Source organism: Equus caballus, chromosome 30 (genome assembly GCF_041296265.1).
Source record: "Equus caballus isolate H_3958 breed thoroughbred chromosome 30, TB-T2T, whole genome shotgun sequence".
Lineage (NCBI taxonomy): Eukaryota > Metazoa > Chordata > Mammalia > Perissodactyla > Equidae > Equus > Equus caballus.
This window is the reverse complement of record NC_091713.1, coordinates 29,962,684-29,984,033: the sequence shown is the minus strand read 5'-3', so window position 1 is coordinate 29,984,033 and position 21,350 is coordinate 29,962,684. Positions and strand designations below refer to the sequence as shown.

General features: G+C 39.9%; 1 protein-coding gene across 7 annotated transcripts in view; it reads left to right on the top strand.

Moving 5' to 3' along the window:
* UCHL5 (ubiquitin C-terminal hydrolase L5) overlaps positions 1-2,056 on the top strand; it is a 40,958-nt gene extending 38,902 nt beyond the window's left edge. For all 7 annotated transcript variants that reach the window (XM_070255775.1, XM_070255773.1, XM_070255774.1 and 4 more), the window contains one exon: positions 1,613-2,056. In XM_070255775.1, the coding sequence (XP_070111876.1) occupies positions 1,613-1,657 (45 nt within the window). In that variant the 3' untranslated portion in view covers positions 1,658-2,056. The remainder of the gene's footprint in view (positions 1-1,612) is intronic.
* The last annotated feature ends 19,294 nt before the right edge of the window (positions 2,057-21,350 follow it).

The following is a 21,350-nucleotide window of genomic DNA, read 5'->3' as shown; positions in this document are numbered from 1 at the left end:
GGTGGTATTTTTTAACGAAGGCAGAACAGAATAATAGAAGCTTTCAGTTTAAATCTCAGATATGTTACTTATTATTAAGCTGGTGCTTTTAGGCTATTTACTTTGTTATGCTATCTATTTCCTCATCTGTAAATTGGGAATCACACCTGCTTCACACTCATGAGAATTAAATCAGATTGTATCTGTAAAATACATAGTGCTCAGAAATGGTGGCAGTTATTTTTAACTTAAGTTATTCTTAGTTTTATCTGAATTATATAGTTTAATAAATATATGGACACTCTCTGCATTATATGTCTTTGCTCAGTTAATTACATTACAAAGTTTATATCATAGACTAGTAAATTCATTATTGTTACCCCTACTAAACGTTCTTTATATTCAGAGTCTATTCAGAGATCAATAAGGAAAGAAGTACTTATTTTTATTTAAAATTGTCTAAAATTGAATTGTATTTTCATTATTTGGAAATAGGAAACTTCTTTGTATGAGAAATCTTACACATTTCATACTACAAATTATTTTGGTTAACTAAAAATGTTCGTGCAGGCAATTTTATTATTTTTTGTATGGTACATATAACATATTTACTCTTAATATATTCTAAGGCATAGCACTCAATTTTATCGAACAGTTGAATAATAATTGTATTATCTAATACATTATAAAAAAGGATTGTAATTACATAATTTTTTAATCTGAGGAAGTTTTGTCTTAATAGCAAAAGCCTAATTTAATTGTTCCTTTCTGATTCACATGGCATAGTAGAAAGAACGTTATATTGTAGTACTCTAAAATCTTATCAAGGTGTCATCTGAGACCAGCAGAGTTGGCATCGCCTGAGGGTGTGTTAGAAATTTAGAACATCAGGCATTTTACTGAATCAGTCTGCATTTTACAGGGTCCCCAGGTCGTCGGTGTGTACGTTGAGAAGCACTGCTACAGGACACATGTCCTTTGACCTCTGTTGAGGTTTTGTTATATACTAGCTGTGTGACTTTGGTCAAACTTGATGACATCTCTAAGCTCTCTGTCTTCTTCATCTGCTAAAAAAGTGGAATTACTGCAAGCTATATAATTGTGAGGATCAAATGAAGTAATGTGAAAACATTTTTTAGGTCATATACATAGGGTTTATCAACACTACAGATATCTAATCCTTTAGTGATGTTACGTAAAGTCATTTAAACTCTTATGTTAAACTCATTTATTCAAACATGCAGAAACTAATAAAGGATTTTTCTTATACTCAATTTGATTGAGAAATGGGCACATCTTTAAATATATTGTTTGAAATACCAATGAGTATGACTTTATGGAATGAGTACGTATTTTTAAGTTATTACAATTATAATAGTACATTTCAGTTTCAGATAAGAAAGAACTGGAAACCAAACGTGATCCTTTTTTATTGAGGACAAAGTATAACTACATAATTGTCCAGGAGTAGTTTGTTCCAAGTCTCAAGTTATAAAAGATAATGCTGTAGAAACCTTATAAATGATACATTTCAAGCTCTTTAGCTTAAGATTGCCCTCTTAAACACATTTTATTTTAATATGATCTAAAGTAAACTTTTGAGATTTTATAGCATGCTATCTTTAATTTCTAGGCAAAAGAAAAACAGAATGCAAAGAAAGCACAGGAAACCAAATGAAGAAGATGCTTTGGGATGTGTACCCATTTCTGCTTCTGCAGTTGTTTTCATGGAAACCATTAAGTATAAAGAACTTTGAGCAACATCCTAATTGACTCAGTGCACGTTTGGCAGTAGTCCCAGTCTGTCTTGTCGTTAATGCATGGATTCATAAACTTTCCCTACCTGCATCATGTGCATGTAGTGCATATTAGATACAAGTGATGTTAAGAGTGCTTGCTCAAATTCCGTTATTTGACATTGGTACTCTTGTTGGTTCTCTGGATGTGTAACTACCCAATGAACCTAGAAAATGCACACATGATATTCTCTACCTGTAATTGTTATAATTAATCTTTTGATCTTTTAGCTCAGTTAAATGCTTAAAGTTTATAAATGTCAGATCTTGATTAAACTGAATCTCTTGTTTCCTCTCATCATTAATGGGTAAAAAAATCAGTATTTCTGTCTTTGATGTCTAAATATTTTGAGGATTTTATCTCCTATACCAATTATTTGAAAAAGTATGATTTAAATGCAGATCATTTGAAAAAGACGAAAGTACAGTTTCTAGTGATTTTCATTGCTGCTGGTAGAAAAATAATAAACATCCCACTTTTATCTTAGCAAGTTTCTTTAAGTGTTTGGGGTTGTTAATGTATTATAGAGTTGTCTCAGGAAGGTGTGTGTGTTATGCTTCCAAGCAAAGTTTCAGGTTAAGAACAAATTGTAAATCTTACAGATTTTTGGTGTTACTCTCAGTTTGGCAACGTTGTTTCAAGCTGTTAAGCTGTATCTTTAGGAAAAAATCAGAGGTTTGACAGTTCAGGCTATCTGCTTTTTAAAAAAAAGGATAATGGTTGTGGGGGAGGATTCTTCTGTGCTAATTTGAGCAAAATTAGTGCAGCCCAATAGCTTCCAAGAGACATGTGTGGTTTGCCTGCAATGGGTTTTTTTAATTGGTTTTGGGAGTTGCTTTGTTTTTTATTTTATAAAATAATACTGTATTCTTGCTCCTAATATTCTTTTCCAAGTTAAACTTTAAAAGAAATTTTATGAAACTTCTTTTTATAAGGGAAATCATGTACTTTTTTTATTTTAACTAGGCACATTTCTGAAGTTGATGCATGACTTTTTAACATTTTATTATGGAAAAGTTTAAATGTTTGAAGGGAGACTGTGTACCCATCTTCTAGCTTCAGACACGTGAATTTTTTAGGGATTGTCTTTAAGCTTACTACATTGTGGTATTAAATAACTAAGTTGAGGGAACCTGGTGGGAAATTGAGTAGAAAAATTAATGAAACACTTTTCATACATAATTTCAGTTGAAGGTAATAAAGAAGAATTTATACTTTTTCATTTGTTTGTGGGCAAATATATTTTGCTCTAGATATGATAGTAATGATGGAATGTTTTCAAAGCCATGATACAATTTTTAAAAATAATTTTCAGAAGGATTGTTTTAGGCTCATCTTGATCCCATTCGTTTATTTCAACTTAATTTATACACCCTCTTTTATAGAGGCTTAAATTTTGTAAAGCAATACAAGGAGTATGATAGTAAGTAGTAGACAATAATCAAGACAGTGTGATACTGACTTAAGGATCAACAAGTAAATTAATGGAATAAAAGAGAGAGCCTAAAAACAAATCCACATTTATATAGTCGTTTGATTTTTGACAAAGGTAGCAAAGCAGTCCAACAGAGAAGGAAAGTCTTTTCAACAAATAGAGCCAGAACAACTAAATATCCATGTGGAAAAGATGAACCATGACCCCCTACCTCACAGAAGGGAATTTGAGACAGGTCATAGGCCTAAATGTAAAGCTAAAGTATAGTGCTTTCTAGAGAAAAACATTGGTGAATATCTTTGTGACTTGAGGCTAGCCAAAGGTTTCTTGGGTCACAGAAATCAATAACCATAAAAAATCCAAAATTACTGTTTATCAAAATTAAAAACTTGTCTTTGAAAGATGGTTTTACAAGAGTAAATAGTATCAAATGACATTTAAAAAATAATTTTATAAGACTACTGTGTTAATAGTTATAAGGATATTTGCTTATTAATCTAATTCTAATAAAATTCCTTGACAGGAATTTCCATAGCTTAAGAATGGTTTGTTTTGTCTGCTTCTTGTTTGATGATTGCAAATGCATCGTGACCCTTCATGATAATTTCTGCCAGTGAATAAAGAAGTGTGACTTGTCCTTGTCTGAGCCCTAAGTCATGAAGCTAATGGGTAGAGAAAATGGAGGAATAAAGAGCAATTCAAGCAGTATATAAATGTTCAGTGGAAAGCTTAAAAAAAAAAGCATTTAAAAGAAAGTCTTCTTTGCTTATTTCACTTTTGCCCTTTTGTTTTCTAAAATCTCATTTAATGATTGGGTAGGTGAAGGCACTCCTATTCTCTTTTATGCCTGGGCTAGCCAATTCTAAGGGATATGCTTCTGCTGTTATAAACAAAGAAAGCTTGCCAACAGCTGCGGCACTGGCTAGTCTCACTTCATATGTTTAGTTCCCAAGATAGTTGCCCTTTTCCTAGCAGAGAGCAGTCAGCTTGACTGTGCCCCTAGAACAGACAAATATTTGTTCTGAGCTCATGAACCATGGGGACTCGCTCCCTGTTTAGACCATGTGACATACTTCTGTGCGTATTATGGTGTTCCATGCAGATTGATGCCTTTAGTTCATCTCTTAGTTGCCTGAAACATTTCAAGAGACATTCAGAAATTACTCTTTTTTTTCCTCCTGTACGAGGGTGTTGTTTCTTGTCTTTGAAAAAAAAAAACGGCTTTTAAGGTTTTCTCCTTAAAAAAAAAAAAAGAAAATTTAAAGAAAAATAAACAAAAATAAAATTTAAATTACCCATAGTTCTACCATGAGGGTTGACTACATTAACATTTTCATGTAGTTAGGGATCCTTTTTTCCCTTGTGTGTATATACGTTTTTGTGTGTTAGCCTTGCATGCTCTCCCCACTTTCCGAAACAGATTTATGTAGTATGAATTATTTTTACAGTTGATGATACACAATTTGTCATTTTTGTATCATTGACAACTTGCTTGCAGGAAACAAACCACTCTAGCTAGTTTAGGATGAATGGGGATTAATATTGGGGTTTTTGAAACTGCATAGTTCCCTACATAGTCGTTGAAAGGTAAGGAGGAGTGGGCTCAAGTTGGGCTCTCCAGGCACGACTCCCAGCAGAACATATATTACTGGCCCATGGGGAAACGGCAACTTCTGCCCCACTCAGGGGCTTCACCGTCAGAATTACTGATGTTAGAACACGCCGCAGTGGTTGTGTTCTAGATGTGAGGGACCTGCCACAACTATCTTTTGGCGCCTAGCAACTACATAGGGGTGCAGAAAAAGTCAGCCTCTCCCTGGCTAAGCGTGCCATTCAGAATAGCTAAAGCCACAGGCAGATGGCTCTGCCTGACTGTTGACTTTCAGATCTTCCACAAGGTTTTCTGCAAGGGAGTCTGGGAAGTTAGTTTTTAGCTCTCCAGCCTGTGCAGAGTCGGAAGGTGTTCTAGAAGGAGGAGGTTGGCCTGGTGCTGAGTGCAGATCCACCGAGTCACCTTCTTGCATTCTTCTGCCCTTGAACAAGCAGTTTTTCCTTTTTACATAAGTGAGACGTGTTTATTTTCGAGAAATGAGAATCAAATCTAGTCCTGTTGCCCAGAGATAGTCACTGTTAGTGTTCTGATGTATGTTCTCCAGAGAACGTGTGCTATGCTCACACGTCATTGATACTTCTTTTTTATGCAAATGGGTCATACAATTATATATTTTGTTGCATGCTTTTGCCCACACCAACTTCTTTGCATATTAATAAATGTGGTTGTATCACATCTTTTTTTTAATGGTTGCTTAGTATTCCATTATATAAATATGGTCTAATGTATTTAATAAGCTTCTAATAATAAGGAATAAAGCATAGAAATAAAATGGGCAGACTGGATAGTTTGACTTTTAGGGAGGAATTTCATTTTTTTAAAGTAACGTGAATTCCTGAATCAGTCAAACATGCACCTCCTTTAATTTGTTGTTTTCTTTAACTCGTGGTTAACTGGCCTAAATGCAGTGACTGATGAGATACAGATTCACCACTTGCAGCATACATAGTACTTTCTGGTTTTGACTTGATTATATTAACATCTTGAGAACTTTCTTTGGTAATTTATTCAACATATATCAGTTGTTCTAAATGCTGGAGATATGGTGGTGAATAGGTTCTGGCCCCTGCCCTTATGGTGACCCAGGCAGTAGACAAGCCCATGTAGTGTCATTTTTCCAAGTAGTTGTAAGAAATAAAGCAGCGCAAAAGTATGGAAGGAGCTGAAGTTTGATAGGGTGGCCATGGAAAGTCCCTCTAAGGAGGTGACATCTGAGCAGAGACCTAAATGAGGAGAACGTTCTTCTCTGGTGCTGACTCAGCACCATGAAAGTAGATTGCATACAGGCAGAACCAACATGCAATAATTCAGAATATTAATTTGCAGTAGTGTTTAATCATTCGATGGTTTATAAAAGTTGACTTGGGGTGTCAATATGAAAATAGGTTGAATAAAAGTTACATGGAGAAAAGGCTAGGACCACTGACTATGTTCTTTTTAGGCTGTCCAGATATTTTACATAATAAACTTCTCTAAGCCTTGTAGCAGTAATAGTATGGTGTTGACTAAACCATAAAACCGGTGGGAAAAGTCTCATGCAAGTATATTTTTAAACAATTTGATATACACCGTGATTAAAGATGTGTAAACAGGGGCCAGCCCGGTGGCGCAGCAGTTAAGTGCACACATTCCACTTCAGCAGCCCGGGGTTTACCGGTTCGGATCCCAGGTGCGGACATGGCACCGCTCGGCACACCATGCTGTGGTAGGCATCCCACATATAAAGTAGAGGAAGATGGGTACAGATGTTAGCTCAGGGCCAGTCTTCCTCAGCAAAAAGAGGAGGATTGGCAGCAGTTAGCTCAGGGCTAATCTTCCTCCAAAAAAAATTTTAAAAAGATGTAAACATTAAAACTAAAACAATGAAATTACTAGAAAAAATATGGGAGGATATTTTGTTTATTGGGGATAGGGAAAAGCTTCCTAAATAAGAAATAGAAAACACAAAAAAGAATCCAGGAGAGAAGTACTTGACACACAAAAATTTCTGTACAATGAACACCATAAAACTTTCTATTTTTTTTTTTTTGAGGAAGATTAGCCCTGAGCTAACTACTGCCAATCCTCCTCTTTTTGCTGAGGAAGACTGGCCCTGAGCTAACATCCATGCCCATCTTCCTCTACTTTATACATGGGACGCCTACCACAGCATGGCTTTTGCTAAGCAGTGCCATGTCCGCACCTGGGATCTGAACCAGCAAACCCCATGCTGCCAAGAAGCAGAATATGCGAATTTAACCGCTGTGCCACCAGGCTGGCCCCACCATAAAACTTTAAAAGACAGCAAGGCAACAAATAAAATTTGATCATACATAACAAAATTTAATGTGTATATTAGAAATATGATTAATATCTAATATGCATAGAACTCCAAAAAAAATAATAACCTGGGAGAAAAATTGGCAAGTGATATGAATAGATAATTCACAGAAGAAATTAAAATGGCTAGTGACATTATAAAAGATGGTAAATCCCACTAGTAAGCAAGAAAATGCAAATTAAAATAAGAAAGGGATGGCTCTTTCCTGTCAGATTATCAAGACGTTAAAATGATTGCAAATATCCATCTTGCAATGTGGGCATCAATTGGCGGGTTTATGGACCAATGGTAGAAGTCTTTTTGAAAAGCATTTTGGCAGTTCTCAAAATTTAGGTGGTACATGTCCTTCACAACAATTTCACTTCCAAGAACCATATTACAGATGTATTCATGCAACTATACAAAGACGTGTATAAGAAAATCCATCATAGCATTATTAGTAATATTAAATAATCAGAGAAGAACTAAAAGCACGGCAATGGGGAAGGGTAAATAAGTAATAATATGTTGGAATGCTATGCAGTCACTGAAGAAAATGAGATGAATGTCTATGTATTGACATGGAAGGATGTCTAGGACATTTTTTAAAATGAAAGTTGCGTTATTGTGTTGTAGTATGAATCCATTTTCTGATGAAAAGCCTTATATTTGCATATATAAGAATAGACAAATATTTGAAAGTATCATACCAAATTCTTTTTTTCTTTTTTTTTTGAGGAAGATTAGCCCTGAGGTAACATCTGCTACCAATCCTCCTCTTTTTGCTGAGGAAGACTGGCCCTGAGCTAACATCTGTGCCTATCTCCCTCACTTTGTATGTGGGATGCCTACCACAGCATGGCTTGACAAGCGGTGCCATGTCCTCACGCAGGATCCAAACCGGTGAACCCTGGGCCACCCAAGTGGAACATGTGCACTTAACCGCTGCACCACCAGGCTAGCCCCTCACACCAAATTCTTAATAGTCATTAGCCAAGGGGCTTCGAAATGGAAGATTAAAGGAGAAATTTTCCATTTTAAATTTATAGGTTTCTGAGATGATCGAATTTTTTCCTACCAGAATATATTACTTTTGTGTTCTAAACAATAAATAAATAAACCTTATCAATAAATTAGCCAGTTATTCTTATAACAAAAATATTGGCAGAATCTCTTTCAATAAGATGCTCCCTAAATACAGGAAAATATGAATAAAACAAACAAATGCAGTTTATAGGTATATATGTGTATAATATATGTTTGAGTAATATATTTATAAATATATTACATATATACACATGTATATATACACATATGTGTAACGTATGTTTGAGTAATATATTTACTGTGCAATCTAAGGCATACCTATAATGTCTTTGTAGGAATACTAATACAGCTGTTTATGATACTCTTTATTGGTGGTCATTTTAAATATTTTATTTTACTTTCTTCCTCCTAGTTATTTTTTTCTTTTGAATCAAACCGTCTATAGCCTGTGTGATGCACAGACCAGCGGCATCAGCATCCCCTGCGAACTTGTTAGAAATGCAGAATCTCCTTGCCCCAGGCCAACAGAACCAAAATCTGCATTTTAACAAGATGCCAGGTTGATTCCTGTGCATGTTAAAATTTAACAAGCACAGCTTCATTTGTTATTTTCATATTCATGGGAGTAAATACTGCTTTCATGATGAGTGGGCATTGTACTTTATTTTCTGCACTTGAGAAAATTGGTGTTAGGAGTTTTACGGTCTCAGTAGCAAAATGCAAAAGTGCACTTGATTAGAAAATTTATTAGGAATAAAATGCAAAACCATTCACAATGTGCCAGGCAGTGTCCTAGGTACTTTTGCATATTAACTCATCCTCACAGGAGATGAAGTAGATCCTGTTATCCCCATATTTCAGATGAGGATGCTAAAGCACCAAGATAGTAAGTAACTTGCTCGAGTTCACACAGCTGGTAAGTAGTAGACCTCATATTGAAACTCAAGCTAATGGGCTCCTGAATTAATACTTGTTTCTTTTTCTCTTCCTTCCCCTTTCCCCCCAACGCTCCCCTCCCCTCCTACCTCCGTCCCTCTCTTCCTGCCTCCACCCCCGCACTCCATTCTTAAAGGTGAAAATTGCCTTATGAACAGAATTACATGGTGGAGGCACTCATGTGAGAAAACAATCCCTGGATTTATTAGAAGCTTTTATTAGGAAACTTACTGAGTTATTAAGGAATGCATGAAGTAAGTGGTAACCGTGAACTCTGGGGTCCAGTGGCTTTCTGTGGGCTGGTAATTATACTGATTTTGATTAGAGACTGACCAGCTGTCCAGGTTGGGCCTCCCAGGCTGTGTCTCCTGGTGAGGTTACCAAGGTCCAAGATGTGCCCTTTCAGTTTACGACCTGAGGCATCGAGAGTACACTCATTGAAGGTGATAAGGACATTGTATAGTTGAGACAACTTAATAAAACTTGTAGGAGACTAATGTACGCATGAAAGGCAATATTTTAATCTACTTCACAATTATCACTGTCAGGCAGACCAGACATTCCTGTTGGCCTTATCAGTACATTCTCTCCCTGGTAAATCAACTTACCAAGGAAACCAAATTAAGACCAGAAGGTCGGTTGACTATACAAGTGGTCCAGAGGAAATTGTTTTTTAGAGATGCAGGCTGTGTTAGCCTGTGATGTGTTTTGCCATACCAGACACCAACCAAATCTACACTACACACCTCCTTGGTCAAAGTGTACTGCATTCTTAGACAGATTGCTAGAAACACAATGGCAAAATTTTAAATCCCGTAATTATCACTTTTCTGATTGCTATTTTCCTAATTCCCTTTTGTATCAACAAATCTTTTCAAATATATTGTAGTTTAAGTTCATATTTATTGGGTTTCAATTTTATTCTAATCTGGCTGTTTAATGACACCTAGAGAGGCTGCTTAATTTAATTTTTTGAACTGTCTTCAAATGAAGGGACTGTTGCCTGCAACCTGTGTAACACCTTTGTATGAAGAATCAGTGTTTCTATTCTTATATTGCCAGTAGGACCTTTCTTAGTATCACATGCCTGAGATAGTCTATTTGTAATTTACCCATCTGGAATGCCCTGCACACCTTTGATGTGGAGAGTTTTTCTCTTAGAGCACACAGGATTCTTATTGGAGTAGTTGGGTTGCTAATACCATGAACACCTTGGATGATGCACTTACTCTCTCAGATTTCAGGCTAAAATTGCCTTGAATTAACATTTGCAACCAAAGACAATGGTGTGTCAACTTAGGTGGCCTCATTATATCCTCTGTGAGTAACTTGATCACTCTACTATCGTTCTAAGACCCGCACATTCTTGAGTTGGTAAACAGAACTTCATAGTTAAGACAGTACACTTTCTGCGTACAATTTTATTCTCAAACTGTAAGCCCATAGCGCAGTATGTTGGAGGGCAGACCACCCAACCTGGACTTGGGGGACCTGGGATTCTAGTCTTGCTGTGCTATTAACTATTGTGTGATCTTGGCCTATATTCTGTTATCTGCTGAAATGTACTTTGTCCTTTGTTATAAATTTTAAGTAGCACTTATGGAGCAAACAGATGGCTTTCACATCTGTTTATATGACTAACCCTTAAAACAAATATTGCTCTATTAAAGCTTCGTTGTATTAGACGCGCACACTTCTGGGCCCTCTCTTGTTCTCTCATGGTTGAGTCTAAACATAAGAAAGCAGACTTATAAGACTTTTTTTTAAACACATATGACGTTTAGAAAAAGTTTAGTTACATTTCCTGAGCTTTTTACCCCTTGCTAATTTTAACCTCTAAGATGGTATAAAGAGTATAAGTTAGTATAAACTATGTATTCTAACACAGCATCTCCAGCTTCACGTTTAGTCATTTGTATACACAATCTTTATAGCTTTTTCCAAATGTCTTCACAAAAAGGAAAATCAACTCCTTTCTGGATACATCTTTAAATAAATGTAGACAGTTCTGGGGTCTTGTGATAAAATTACCATTTAAAGAATTTTGAATTACATGTTTGAGCATCTGTATATGTCAGGACAGAAGCCCTACTACCACATGATAGTATTATAATAGAAAAGGCAGATTGAAGATAGGCTTGAGCATGTGCTTGTTCATTCATTCATTCATTCAGTCAGTCAAAAGGGGTTTGCTCAGCATCTACTCAGAGTCAGACTCCATGCTGTGTTGGGGATATGTGGATGGAAAGACATTGTCTTGCTCTGCAGGCTTGGGCTGCTCTTTCCCCTTGCAGGATTCTAATATTCACTGGTGATGACTTCCCCAAAGAACAGGGACAACATGATAAGTAGCTGTTCCCAGTGCCTTAGACAAAACAGTCTAAAAGAAGTCTAGTTTGTCCCACATGCAGCAATAACGTTTATGTAGTTTGAACAAACGTTTATGAGAATCGACTGCCACTTGAGATACCAACTGACTATTATATTTTGTGGTCACAGAGTAAACCTTCCTGTCTACTTTTTTCTTTTTTCAGATTCAGCAACAGCTTATTTGGGGAGGAGGAAACAAAGGGAGAAAAGAGAACAGAGGTGTTAGCTGATTTTCAGTTGAGGTTCAAGATAGATAATAAGTAGCGATTGCAACTGTGAAGTTCCGTTGGCATTTGGGGGCTAGCGCGGTGCTCCCCAGGAACGTGGGAATTAGGGAAATAAGGTTGCATTCTGAAAGTTAAGGTCAACACTTAAAGAGGTAGACTGTAAATGTGGAGAGTCCCAAGAATGAGGCAGACTGCTTCCAGGCCATTTCCCAGGTCACAAACTTGATGCCTAGAGAGCCAGGTGGGTGATACATAGGAGTGAAGCTGACTAGGTGTTAGCATACCCAACGCGAAGTGACATTCTTCACGTCCACAAACAGATGTGCTTTCCTCCACTTTTTCTGGCGTATAGGCCCCTCTTTGTTCACTTTTCTATTTCCCTCATCTGAGAGAGAGAACAATGAATATTTTATTTTTCTCTGAAGTTTACTCTAAAAGGGGGGGAAAAAAGAACACATCCAGATTAATGGCAAGTGACACTTGGCCAGAGTGGCAGAGACTCTAGCAAACAGAACACACACCGCATCTAAAGGGAGCCATTCCATAGCTGTACCTGACTGTTTCCAGGTAAAAAGAGGGGCCAGTATTTTCCAGATATTCCTATTTTTTTGAGAGAAGCCATAAATCTGGGTTTATTGAAGTTTCTCAATTTATAAATGTTGGCTTCAGTTTCTTTAAAATACCAGAGGCCAAACAAAACCATCTGTGGGCTGAATTTGACTCAAAGTCTCCACTTTCCAGCCTCTGCTATAGCATAATTCAATATGTCAATATTTTATGAACGTATCTAAAACAAGGAGTTAGCCCCAAAATGAATGGCCAGCTATATTAAGTGCAGATATAGCAGTCGTAGTATCTATTAAAGAACATCCAAAGGAACGGTCTTATCTGTTCAGTGCTTGGTGTTTCTGACTTAGTTATTTCCGATGTTAAACCCACTTTCCATTCCTTGGATACACCTAATTTGGTCCTGCTGTAGTACGTATTTTTATGTATTACTGGATTGTGTTTGCTAATATTTTGTTTGGGATTTTTGCCTCTGTGTCCGTGAGTAATATTGGCCTTCATTTTACCTTTCTCATACTACTTTGCCTGGATTTTGATAATGAGGTTATGCTGCCACAAAGTGAGTGATAATTCCAATACCTAAAGTGGATCTGTTTTTGATTTTTGTGGTTTCTGTTAGTTCTTGTGCAAGTTGTCTGTGTGTGTGCGCGCACGCGCACGCATGGATGTTCTTATCGCATTGTTCTTGAAAAGTTCTTTGTAGGGATATTTTGAAGCCTAGGATGAAGCTTTCCTCCGGAGAAGGTTTACATTGCTTACGCCAGGTACCTAAAAGCTCAGCAAATTCGGGATAATCCTAATCTATGTTGAAGACCCAAGGTTTCCCGAGCTACCCATGTGATGGAAGCCTGGACCACCAGACTACGCAACGGCTGGTCTAAGTGTGGTTGTCCCTTCCCCTGGTGTATAGTCCTTAAGAGTCCCAGTGTTTTTTGTAGGGAGGGCTTTCATTTCTATTCCTGTTGACCTCGGAGGCCGTAAAAGTGAAAGTTAAAATTTTCAGAGTTGGCAGATGTCCACAGGTCAAAAGCATCTTTCAAGTGCTCTTTTCTGTCTTGAGTTGTTCTTTTCTCTTGTCTTTTGGGCTGGTGATTCCTTCCTGTCTGGTTGATACTTTATTCATTGCATCTATTGGTTTTTTTTAGGTTACTGTAAGCAGGAGATATAGTCCACCACCAGGACAGCATTACTAGACAACGGTGTTCCCTCTCTGGTCATTTCTACATGTAAAACCTGTCAAGGTTTACTCGTAGTTCTCAATTATTTTTAAAAATTGACAGTAACTTCCATAAAAATATAAAAATATACGTAGTTCTTATCTCTGCAGTAGTGGCGTTGTTTCCATGTTCCTTGTGATTACCAGTGGAGTTAATCTTTTGTATGTTTGTGGCTATTTGTACTCCTTTTGCTAGTGAAGTGCCTGTCATGTATTTAGCCTCTTTTTCTATGGATGTGTTCATATTTTTGTTATTCATTTGAAATAACTTTTTAAATATTAAGAAATGTTGGTTTCTAGGGAAAGCTGAAATCTTGTTTCTGATGCTTTTCCACCATCAGGTTACTCCATCAATGAGAAGGAGGAACATTGGTATGGATGGCTTGAGGCTAACGATATTTGTCTGGTTGTAGTGCTAGAGACAATGCCCTCTGGATCAAGAAATTTAACTAAGTATTTACTGAACATATAATTAATGTGTCATGTACTTGATGAGGTTCTGGGCATATAATGGCAAAAACAACGGACATGATCTTTCTTTTCATGGAGTTTACCATCAGGTAAGGTTGAGAAATGTGAATCAGGTAATCACAAAAAAACAGTGATGCACCATTATAAGGGCTATGAAAGAAAAGAGTTCTGTGAGATCATAAAACAGGGGGATCTGGCCTGTCTGGGGGCCAGTTTGATCTGAAATCTGAAGGACAAGTGGGAGTTAACTAGATAAAAGCTGGGGGTTATGTGGGGGGGGGTCTTCTAGTCAGAAGGAAGTATAAAGGCTGTGAGACGGGAAAGCGTGTGGAATGTTTTAGCAATGTGGAAAAGGTCAGGGTGTCTGGGGTGCGCAAAGCCAATGTGTGTGTTGAGTCTGGAGAGCTGACAGTAGCCAGATTGTCTAGTTTCTTTTATAGTTTTTTTCCGTGAAATCCTCATTGGAGTGCTTAAGTTTTTCAATTTTATTTTTATTTACTAATCTGTATGGCTAAGGTTTTGGATTTTTGACTGAGTGTAGCTTTGGCTTTATCTTACAAGTTTTTACATGTCATGTACTTATTGCTTTTCACTGCAAAGTATAAGTTTTGATTCTCTTTCTGACCAAAAGTTATTTAGACATTTGTCTTTTAAATTCTAATTGGTTAGGTGTTCGATAGCTGTAAATTTCTATTAATTTGTGATTTAAATTTTCATCAGGGAATGGGATCTGTATTTAATTTTTTGAAGTTTTTGAGACTTTGTGATCCACCCAGAACGTTGGTGTGATGTTGGAGGTTGATCTTGTGGTGACAAGGTGACAGTCACATGCTAAGAATGCCTGAGCAAAAAGATAGAAGGAGCTGGTTGCTGATATCAGCCCTAAATGGCCTACCTCTAGACTGCTTGTTGCATGAGAAAGAAATAGAATTCCGTATTTTTTTAAGATTTTTTGTTTGTTTTTATTTCTAGTAGCTGAATGCCATCTATAGCTATGTTCCATGAACTATTTCATTATGCAGATAACTAATAACCCTTTCATGATTAAAATAATTTGAATAGAATTAAGAAGTTGGGGCTGGCCCCGTGGCCGAGTGGTTAGTTCACGCGCTCCGCTTCGATGGCCCAGGGTTTCACTGGTTCGGATCCTGGGCGCGGACATGGCATCACTCGTCAGGCCATGCTGAGGTGACATTCCACATGCCACAACTAGAAGGACCCACATCTAAAATATACAACTATGTACTGGGGGGATTTGGGGAGAAAAAGCAAGAAACAAAACAAAAAAAGATTGGCAACAGTTGTTAGCTCAGGTGCCAATCTTTAAAAACAAAAAAGAATTAAGAAGTAATTTACAACCAAGAAATCCTCGACTGAAACGGCCATTCTGTTTTATTTCTTTTCCTTATTCTTGAGAAAGGGGAGTGGATTGCCCATATTCCTGCTTTCTGTCCACTGCCGTGGTGGTTGGATCCTCTCCCATCCAGAGTGACGGGCTGAAAAGCCGTACCAGCTAAGAACCAGGTTCTAGCAGGAGTTCCCCTGCTATTTTCTCCAACTATTGCTCCGTTATTCTTCTGCCTGTATGTCTGCTTCCCTGGTGTTCTGAGGTATAATGCGATGGGAAGAGTGTGGTTTCCAACATGTGCTGCCACTGGTACTTCTTTTCCCTTCACCATGACATCCGTTTCGTGGGGCTTCACCTTTAAAAGTCGCCCCCGAATTCCTACTACTTTCTGCCAAGTTAATTTGTGGATTGCCTGATTGTGGGAAAGATGGCTAGCTGAAGAAACATGGTGAGGGTTGGGGGGTGGGAAACAGAGGGAGGCGAGTAGGCAAATTAGTGGTTGGCCTCATGGAATCCAGAGTCCCTCCCGAATGGGGAGGGCTTCAGCCTTTTGTGTTGGTGTCGAACCTGGGGGACAGAGTCGTGCGCAAAGAGCAGAAGAATATCACTGTTGCTCCTTTTCTCAGGTTACCTCTGTTGGAGGAAGCGAGCAGGGTGTTTGAGGAAGTGCCAGGAGCTAAGACTGCAGTAGCTTTCACTCGGCGTGGCTTCATCAGACTGATGATTGCTGTCAGACCCTCCAGGATTCTGACAGGAGCTTACTCTTATTCTCATAGAACGTCTTTCACTTTTTAAGCATCCTCTAGTTATTCACAGAGAAACTGGGTTTGGCTGCATTTTGTTCCTCAGGCTAACAGCCCCTCAGGGAGCCTCTGCTAACTTCCTTATAAAGTATTTTCACAAAGTCACGCAACAGAATTGTGAAACAGGTAGCATGAGTGTTGCGTACTCCCATACGGTTTCCCTCATTTTCTCCCTCGCCCCTGGATTCTTCCCCAGCTGGAGGTGACTCTGCCCCGGTTATGTCTCCATCTGTGACTTTTTGGTGACGTCTCTCTACCACAGTCGAGTTATGACTTAGTTGTCTTCTGACTCATGGCTCTTGGCGTACCTGTTCTTCCCACAGTGTCCCTGGGACCTCCCTGTGTTATCCTCTCCCATTCTGCGCCCACACGAGGGTGAGCCATCTTCTGAAACAGGTTAACCTATTTCCCTTGGAGTCTGGAAGCAAACTTCCTGTCAGCAACAGGCTGCCCAAAATTGTATCCAGGAAGAATCTAGGTTCCTGCACAAGCCTTTGGGCCAATGATAAATGCAATGTTCTGCTGCCCTTGCTCTCTGCCTTCCCGATCTTGCATTCCCACAGCCTCACCGAATTACCGGCTCCCGTCAGTTCTCTCCCACGCACATAATAAGCAGGTAGCACAGCTTTACATCTGCTGGGATGAGATGGGAAAAAAAGATTCTGTGACTTTTGAGGAAAATAGCATTGCTTCTCCTATCATGACGTTCTGTTTTGTTTGTTAGACTCCTCCATTCTCACAGGTTCAACACAGACGTCTGTATATGTGACTCCCAAGGTCTGACGTCTCTCCCAAGTTCCTGTCCAACCACCTGCGGAACTTCTCCATCTGGATGGTCCTCTGTAACCTCAAAGCCATCGTGGCCCCAAGTACACTCACATCTTCCCTCCTGACTTAGCTGTTCCCTTACGTAACTAGACACCGAAGGTTAAATGTCATAGTCGTCTCTCAGTTCCCGTTACCTTCCGCTCCTACACTCTGGGGCTGTCTTGAGGAGTTAGTTCACCTTTGTAATGACTCATGGTCACCGCTTTGCACTTCTGCGCCACCACCCTAATGCTGGCAGGGCCGTCCTTAAAGCTTTAAGGTTCCCTTCTCCCTGTACTTTATTCAAATTTAAAACTATCCCAGTGCCGGCCCAGTGGCGCAGCAGTTAAATTCGCACGTTCCACTTCGGCGGCCCGGGGTTCGCCGGTTTGGATCCCTGGTGTGAACATGGCACCGCTTGTCAAGCCACGCTGTGGTAGGCGTCCCACATGTAAAGTAGAGGAGGTTGGGCACAGATGTTAGCTCAGGGCCAGTCTTCCTCAGCAAAAAGAGGAGGATTGGCAGCAGTTAGCTCAGGGCTAATCTTCCTCAAAAAGAACCTAAAAAAACCCGAAAAACTATACCGAACCTTAGCTCATGGAGCAGAACTTGCATATTGAAATTTATTTATTTATTTATTTTGAGGAAGATTAGCTCTGAGCTAACATCTGCCACCAATCCTGCTCTTTTTGCTGAGGAAGACTGGCCCTGAGCCAGCATCCGTGCCCATCTTTCTCTACTTTATATGTGGGATGCCTACCACAGCATGGCTTGACAAGCAGTGCCATGTCCACACCCGGGATCCAAACCAGTGAACCCTGGGCCACCGAAGCAGAACATGTGCACTTAACCGCTGTGCCACCGGGCGGCCCTGCATATTGACATTTAAAAAAGGATTTTACTAGAGTTTATGAATGCAAAATGCTTTATATATTCACTGAAAGTGAACTCTTTTGTTTTCTTGATACCTCAGCCTTATTGTTGCTCCCAGTACATTTTTAGAGTTCAGCTGCTCCAGCCTTACCCAGACTAATTAAAAATTTAATTCTATTGCTGTGTATCTTCCCTTTAATTTGCTTTATTCTCTTTAAATTAAGCTTCCCCAGTCATAATTCTTTTCTTCCCAGGAATATTGAGATGCTCTCTCTCATCTACCAAATAAACTATACCTACTGCTGATGTGGTGTATGGCATCTCAGCGGTTTGCCCAGAGCCCACCTTTTGAACCATTTCTCCCTCTATTTCTTTTTTTTTTTTTGAGGAAGATTAGCCCTGAGCCAACATCTGCCACCAATCCTCCTCTTTTTGCTGAGGAAGACTGGCCCTGAGCTAACATCTGTGCCCATCTTCCTCTACTTTATATGTGTGACGTCTACCACAGCATGGCTTGACAAGCAGTGTGTAGGTCCACACCCGGGATCTGAACCAGTGAACCCTGGGCCGTCGAAGCGGAATGTGTGAATTTAACTGCTACGCCACTGGGTGGCCCCCTCCCTCTACTTCTTGTGCGTCAGTTAAGTTGAACTTGTAGGTCCCAAATGCACTCCTTATTCTTCCTTTACGCTTTGTTTATGTGAGTTCCCTCTTACTAGACCCCTTCTCCACTTTTCCCCAAGTTTTCTTATAGAAATTCGAGTTATTTTTCAGAGTCCATTTCAAATATTTTCTTCTTCATCAGTCCCTCCCTTCAGCTCAGACACAAGCAAATAGATAGTGTTGAAGGAGTTGGTGCTCTCCTCAGATCCCACATAATACTTTAGGTCTCTCTTTCGGCGGTTGATACATTTTACATTGTATCAGTTTTTCTTTTGTTTTTTTTTAAAGCTTGGCACCTGAGCTAACAACTGTTACCCATCTTCTTTTTTTTTATTCTTCTCCCAAAGCCCCCCAGTACATAGTTGCATATTCTAGATGTGAGTGCCTCTGTGCTATGTGGGACACCGCCTCAGCATGGCCCCATGAACAGTGCCATGTCCGTGCCCAGGATCCGAACCGGCGAAACCCTGGGCGGCAGAAGCAGAGCGAGCGAACTTAACCACTCAGCCACAGGGCCGGCCCTTGCATCAGAGTTTATATATGACTTTTTAAAAAAAGCATAGGCCAGATTCTCAACTCATTTCACTTTGCTGTACTAATAGATACACATAATATTTTCTTAGATACAGTGCTATTTATATAAAGACAGTCCCTGACCTTTTCTATAAAGACAGTCTTCCTGAAGTTTATTTCTAGGTCACTCGTTGGGAACTGAGAATGCAGCTTCCCTTTGAAGCAGTCTTCCAAGGAGAAGTTATGTTCTCGAAAACCTATTTGATCCTTAAAATGATAAAGGAATACAAACCTAAACTCAGGTGCATAATAATGATTCTCTCGGGAAATGAATTCAGATTTCCAATATGGGACTTTTCTCCTCCCTGGGCCTCCATACAGGAGGAGTGGCGACATCCCAGTTCCAATAAACTAGTGTTGATGCCTATGCCCTGGGCCGAAAATCTGGAGGACTGAAGGGGCAGCGAGGCCCTGGGATGGGAAGACCTCTGAGGTTATAGGAAGGATGCTATACTGAAGGGCAGGGGGAGGTGAAGCCCTGTGTAGGGCCTGCTCCTTTTCCTTCCCCTCTGTGTCTTGTTCTCTCTCATCCTGTGACCCCATTCCATGACCCCTTTAGATTCAAGATTATTTATAACTAACTGGAAGAGATCCTGATGATCATCTAGTCCCCGTCCACCAGCCCCCCCCCCCCCCCCCCCCAGGTTGAAAAGTGAACCAGTTCAGTAGCCTTGGGAGCTCCTGGCACAGACGTTGTAGCCCAGATGTCTGATCAGACTGCCCACTGTTGCTGGGAGTACCTGGTATTCTGTTTCCTCTGGTTCAGAAGGCCTAACAGCCCTGCCTGACTGTGGGCGAATGACCAAGTCTGACCACTACCAGAGCATCCATTAGGCAAGCTAAATTCTGCCCAAAAAGCATCATAAAATGACAAAAACATTAAGAATAGTGTTACGTGGGAAATCAGAACATCGTGGGATTTCTTTACATGTAGTTTATGGTATGGTATCACTGTGGGTGGGGAAGGCACCGTAAACTTTTCCTTGCTCCAGGATCTGAAGAGCAGGTCCCTGTTAAGCCAGTGATCCTGTGAGCCCCTGCCTACACCAGCACATCCGAGTCAACACCTGCTTTCTCATCCTTCAGTCCGGTCAGAGAGGTTCGTGTTTCCCATTTCCCCAAAGCTGGCCTTGCCTTTGTACACCTGTTTGTAATATATATTTGATTAGACGTCTGCCTCTCTCTCTGTCTTTTAAAATTATAATCAGGGCATATCTTTTTTCTACCCCCTTTTTTTTTTTTTTTTTTGAAGATTGGCACCTGAGCTAACAACTGTTGCCAATCTTCTTTTTTTTTCCTGCTTTTTCTCCTCAAATACCCCCAGTTCATAGTTGTATATTTTAGTCATGGGTCCTTCTAGTTGTGGCATGTGGGATGCTGCCTCAGCATGGCCTAATGAGCAGTGCCATGTCCACGTCCAGGATCCGAACCAGCGAAACCCTGGGCTGCTGAAGCAGAGCATGCAAACTTAACCACTCAGCCACGGGGTCAGCCCTACCCTTTATTTTTTATTTTACTTTTTTAGTGAGGAAGATTGGCCGTGAGCTAACATCTGTGCCAAGCTTCCTCTATTTTGTATGTGGGATGCTGCCACAGCAGGGCTTGATGAGCAGTGTGTAGGTCCTCACCACAATCCAAACCTGCAAACCCTGGCCCACCAAAGCGGAGTGCACGAACTTAGCCACTACACTACCAGGCCAGCCCCACCTCCCCTTTATTTTTTACTGCAGTTATTAGCAGAGTGAGCACCCAGTTTACAGGCTGATAAGTCCAGGGCTGCAGAGTCGGGCTGGTCTCTGCAGACGGGTGCTGTGGATAACACGAACCACAAATGTGGATCCAGTGTCTGCTCTCCCATCCAAGGCTCTGAGGGTTCAGGCACCTCATACTACTTAAAAACTGAAGTGGGTGAGAACTGTGGTCCTTGGATCTAACAAACAAAAGGAACTCTTAAAAAAATCCTATGCCTGGGGCCGGCCCGGTGGCGCAGCGGTTAAGTTCGCACGTTCCCCTTCTCGGTGGCCCGGGGTTCGCGGGTTCAGATCCCAGGTGTGGACATGGCACCACTTGGCAAAAGCCATGCTGTGGTAGGCGTCCCATGTGTAAAGCGGAGGAAGATGAGCATGTATGTTAGCTCAGGGCCAGTCTTCCTCAAAAAAAAACCGACATCCTATGCCCTGCTAGCAACAACTGGTGAATTTGATGGGGTTAGAAAGGACACGGGAAATTTATAAGTTTATCAAGCTTCAAAGCAAAAGGTGTCCCAGGTATTTATTGGAATGTGGATGAAGCTGGGTGCCGACTTTCTCTGAACTTGACCATGCATC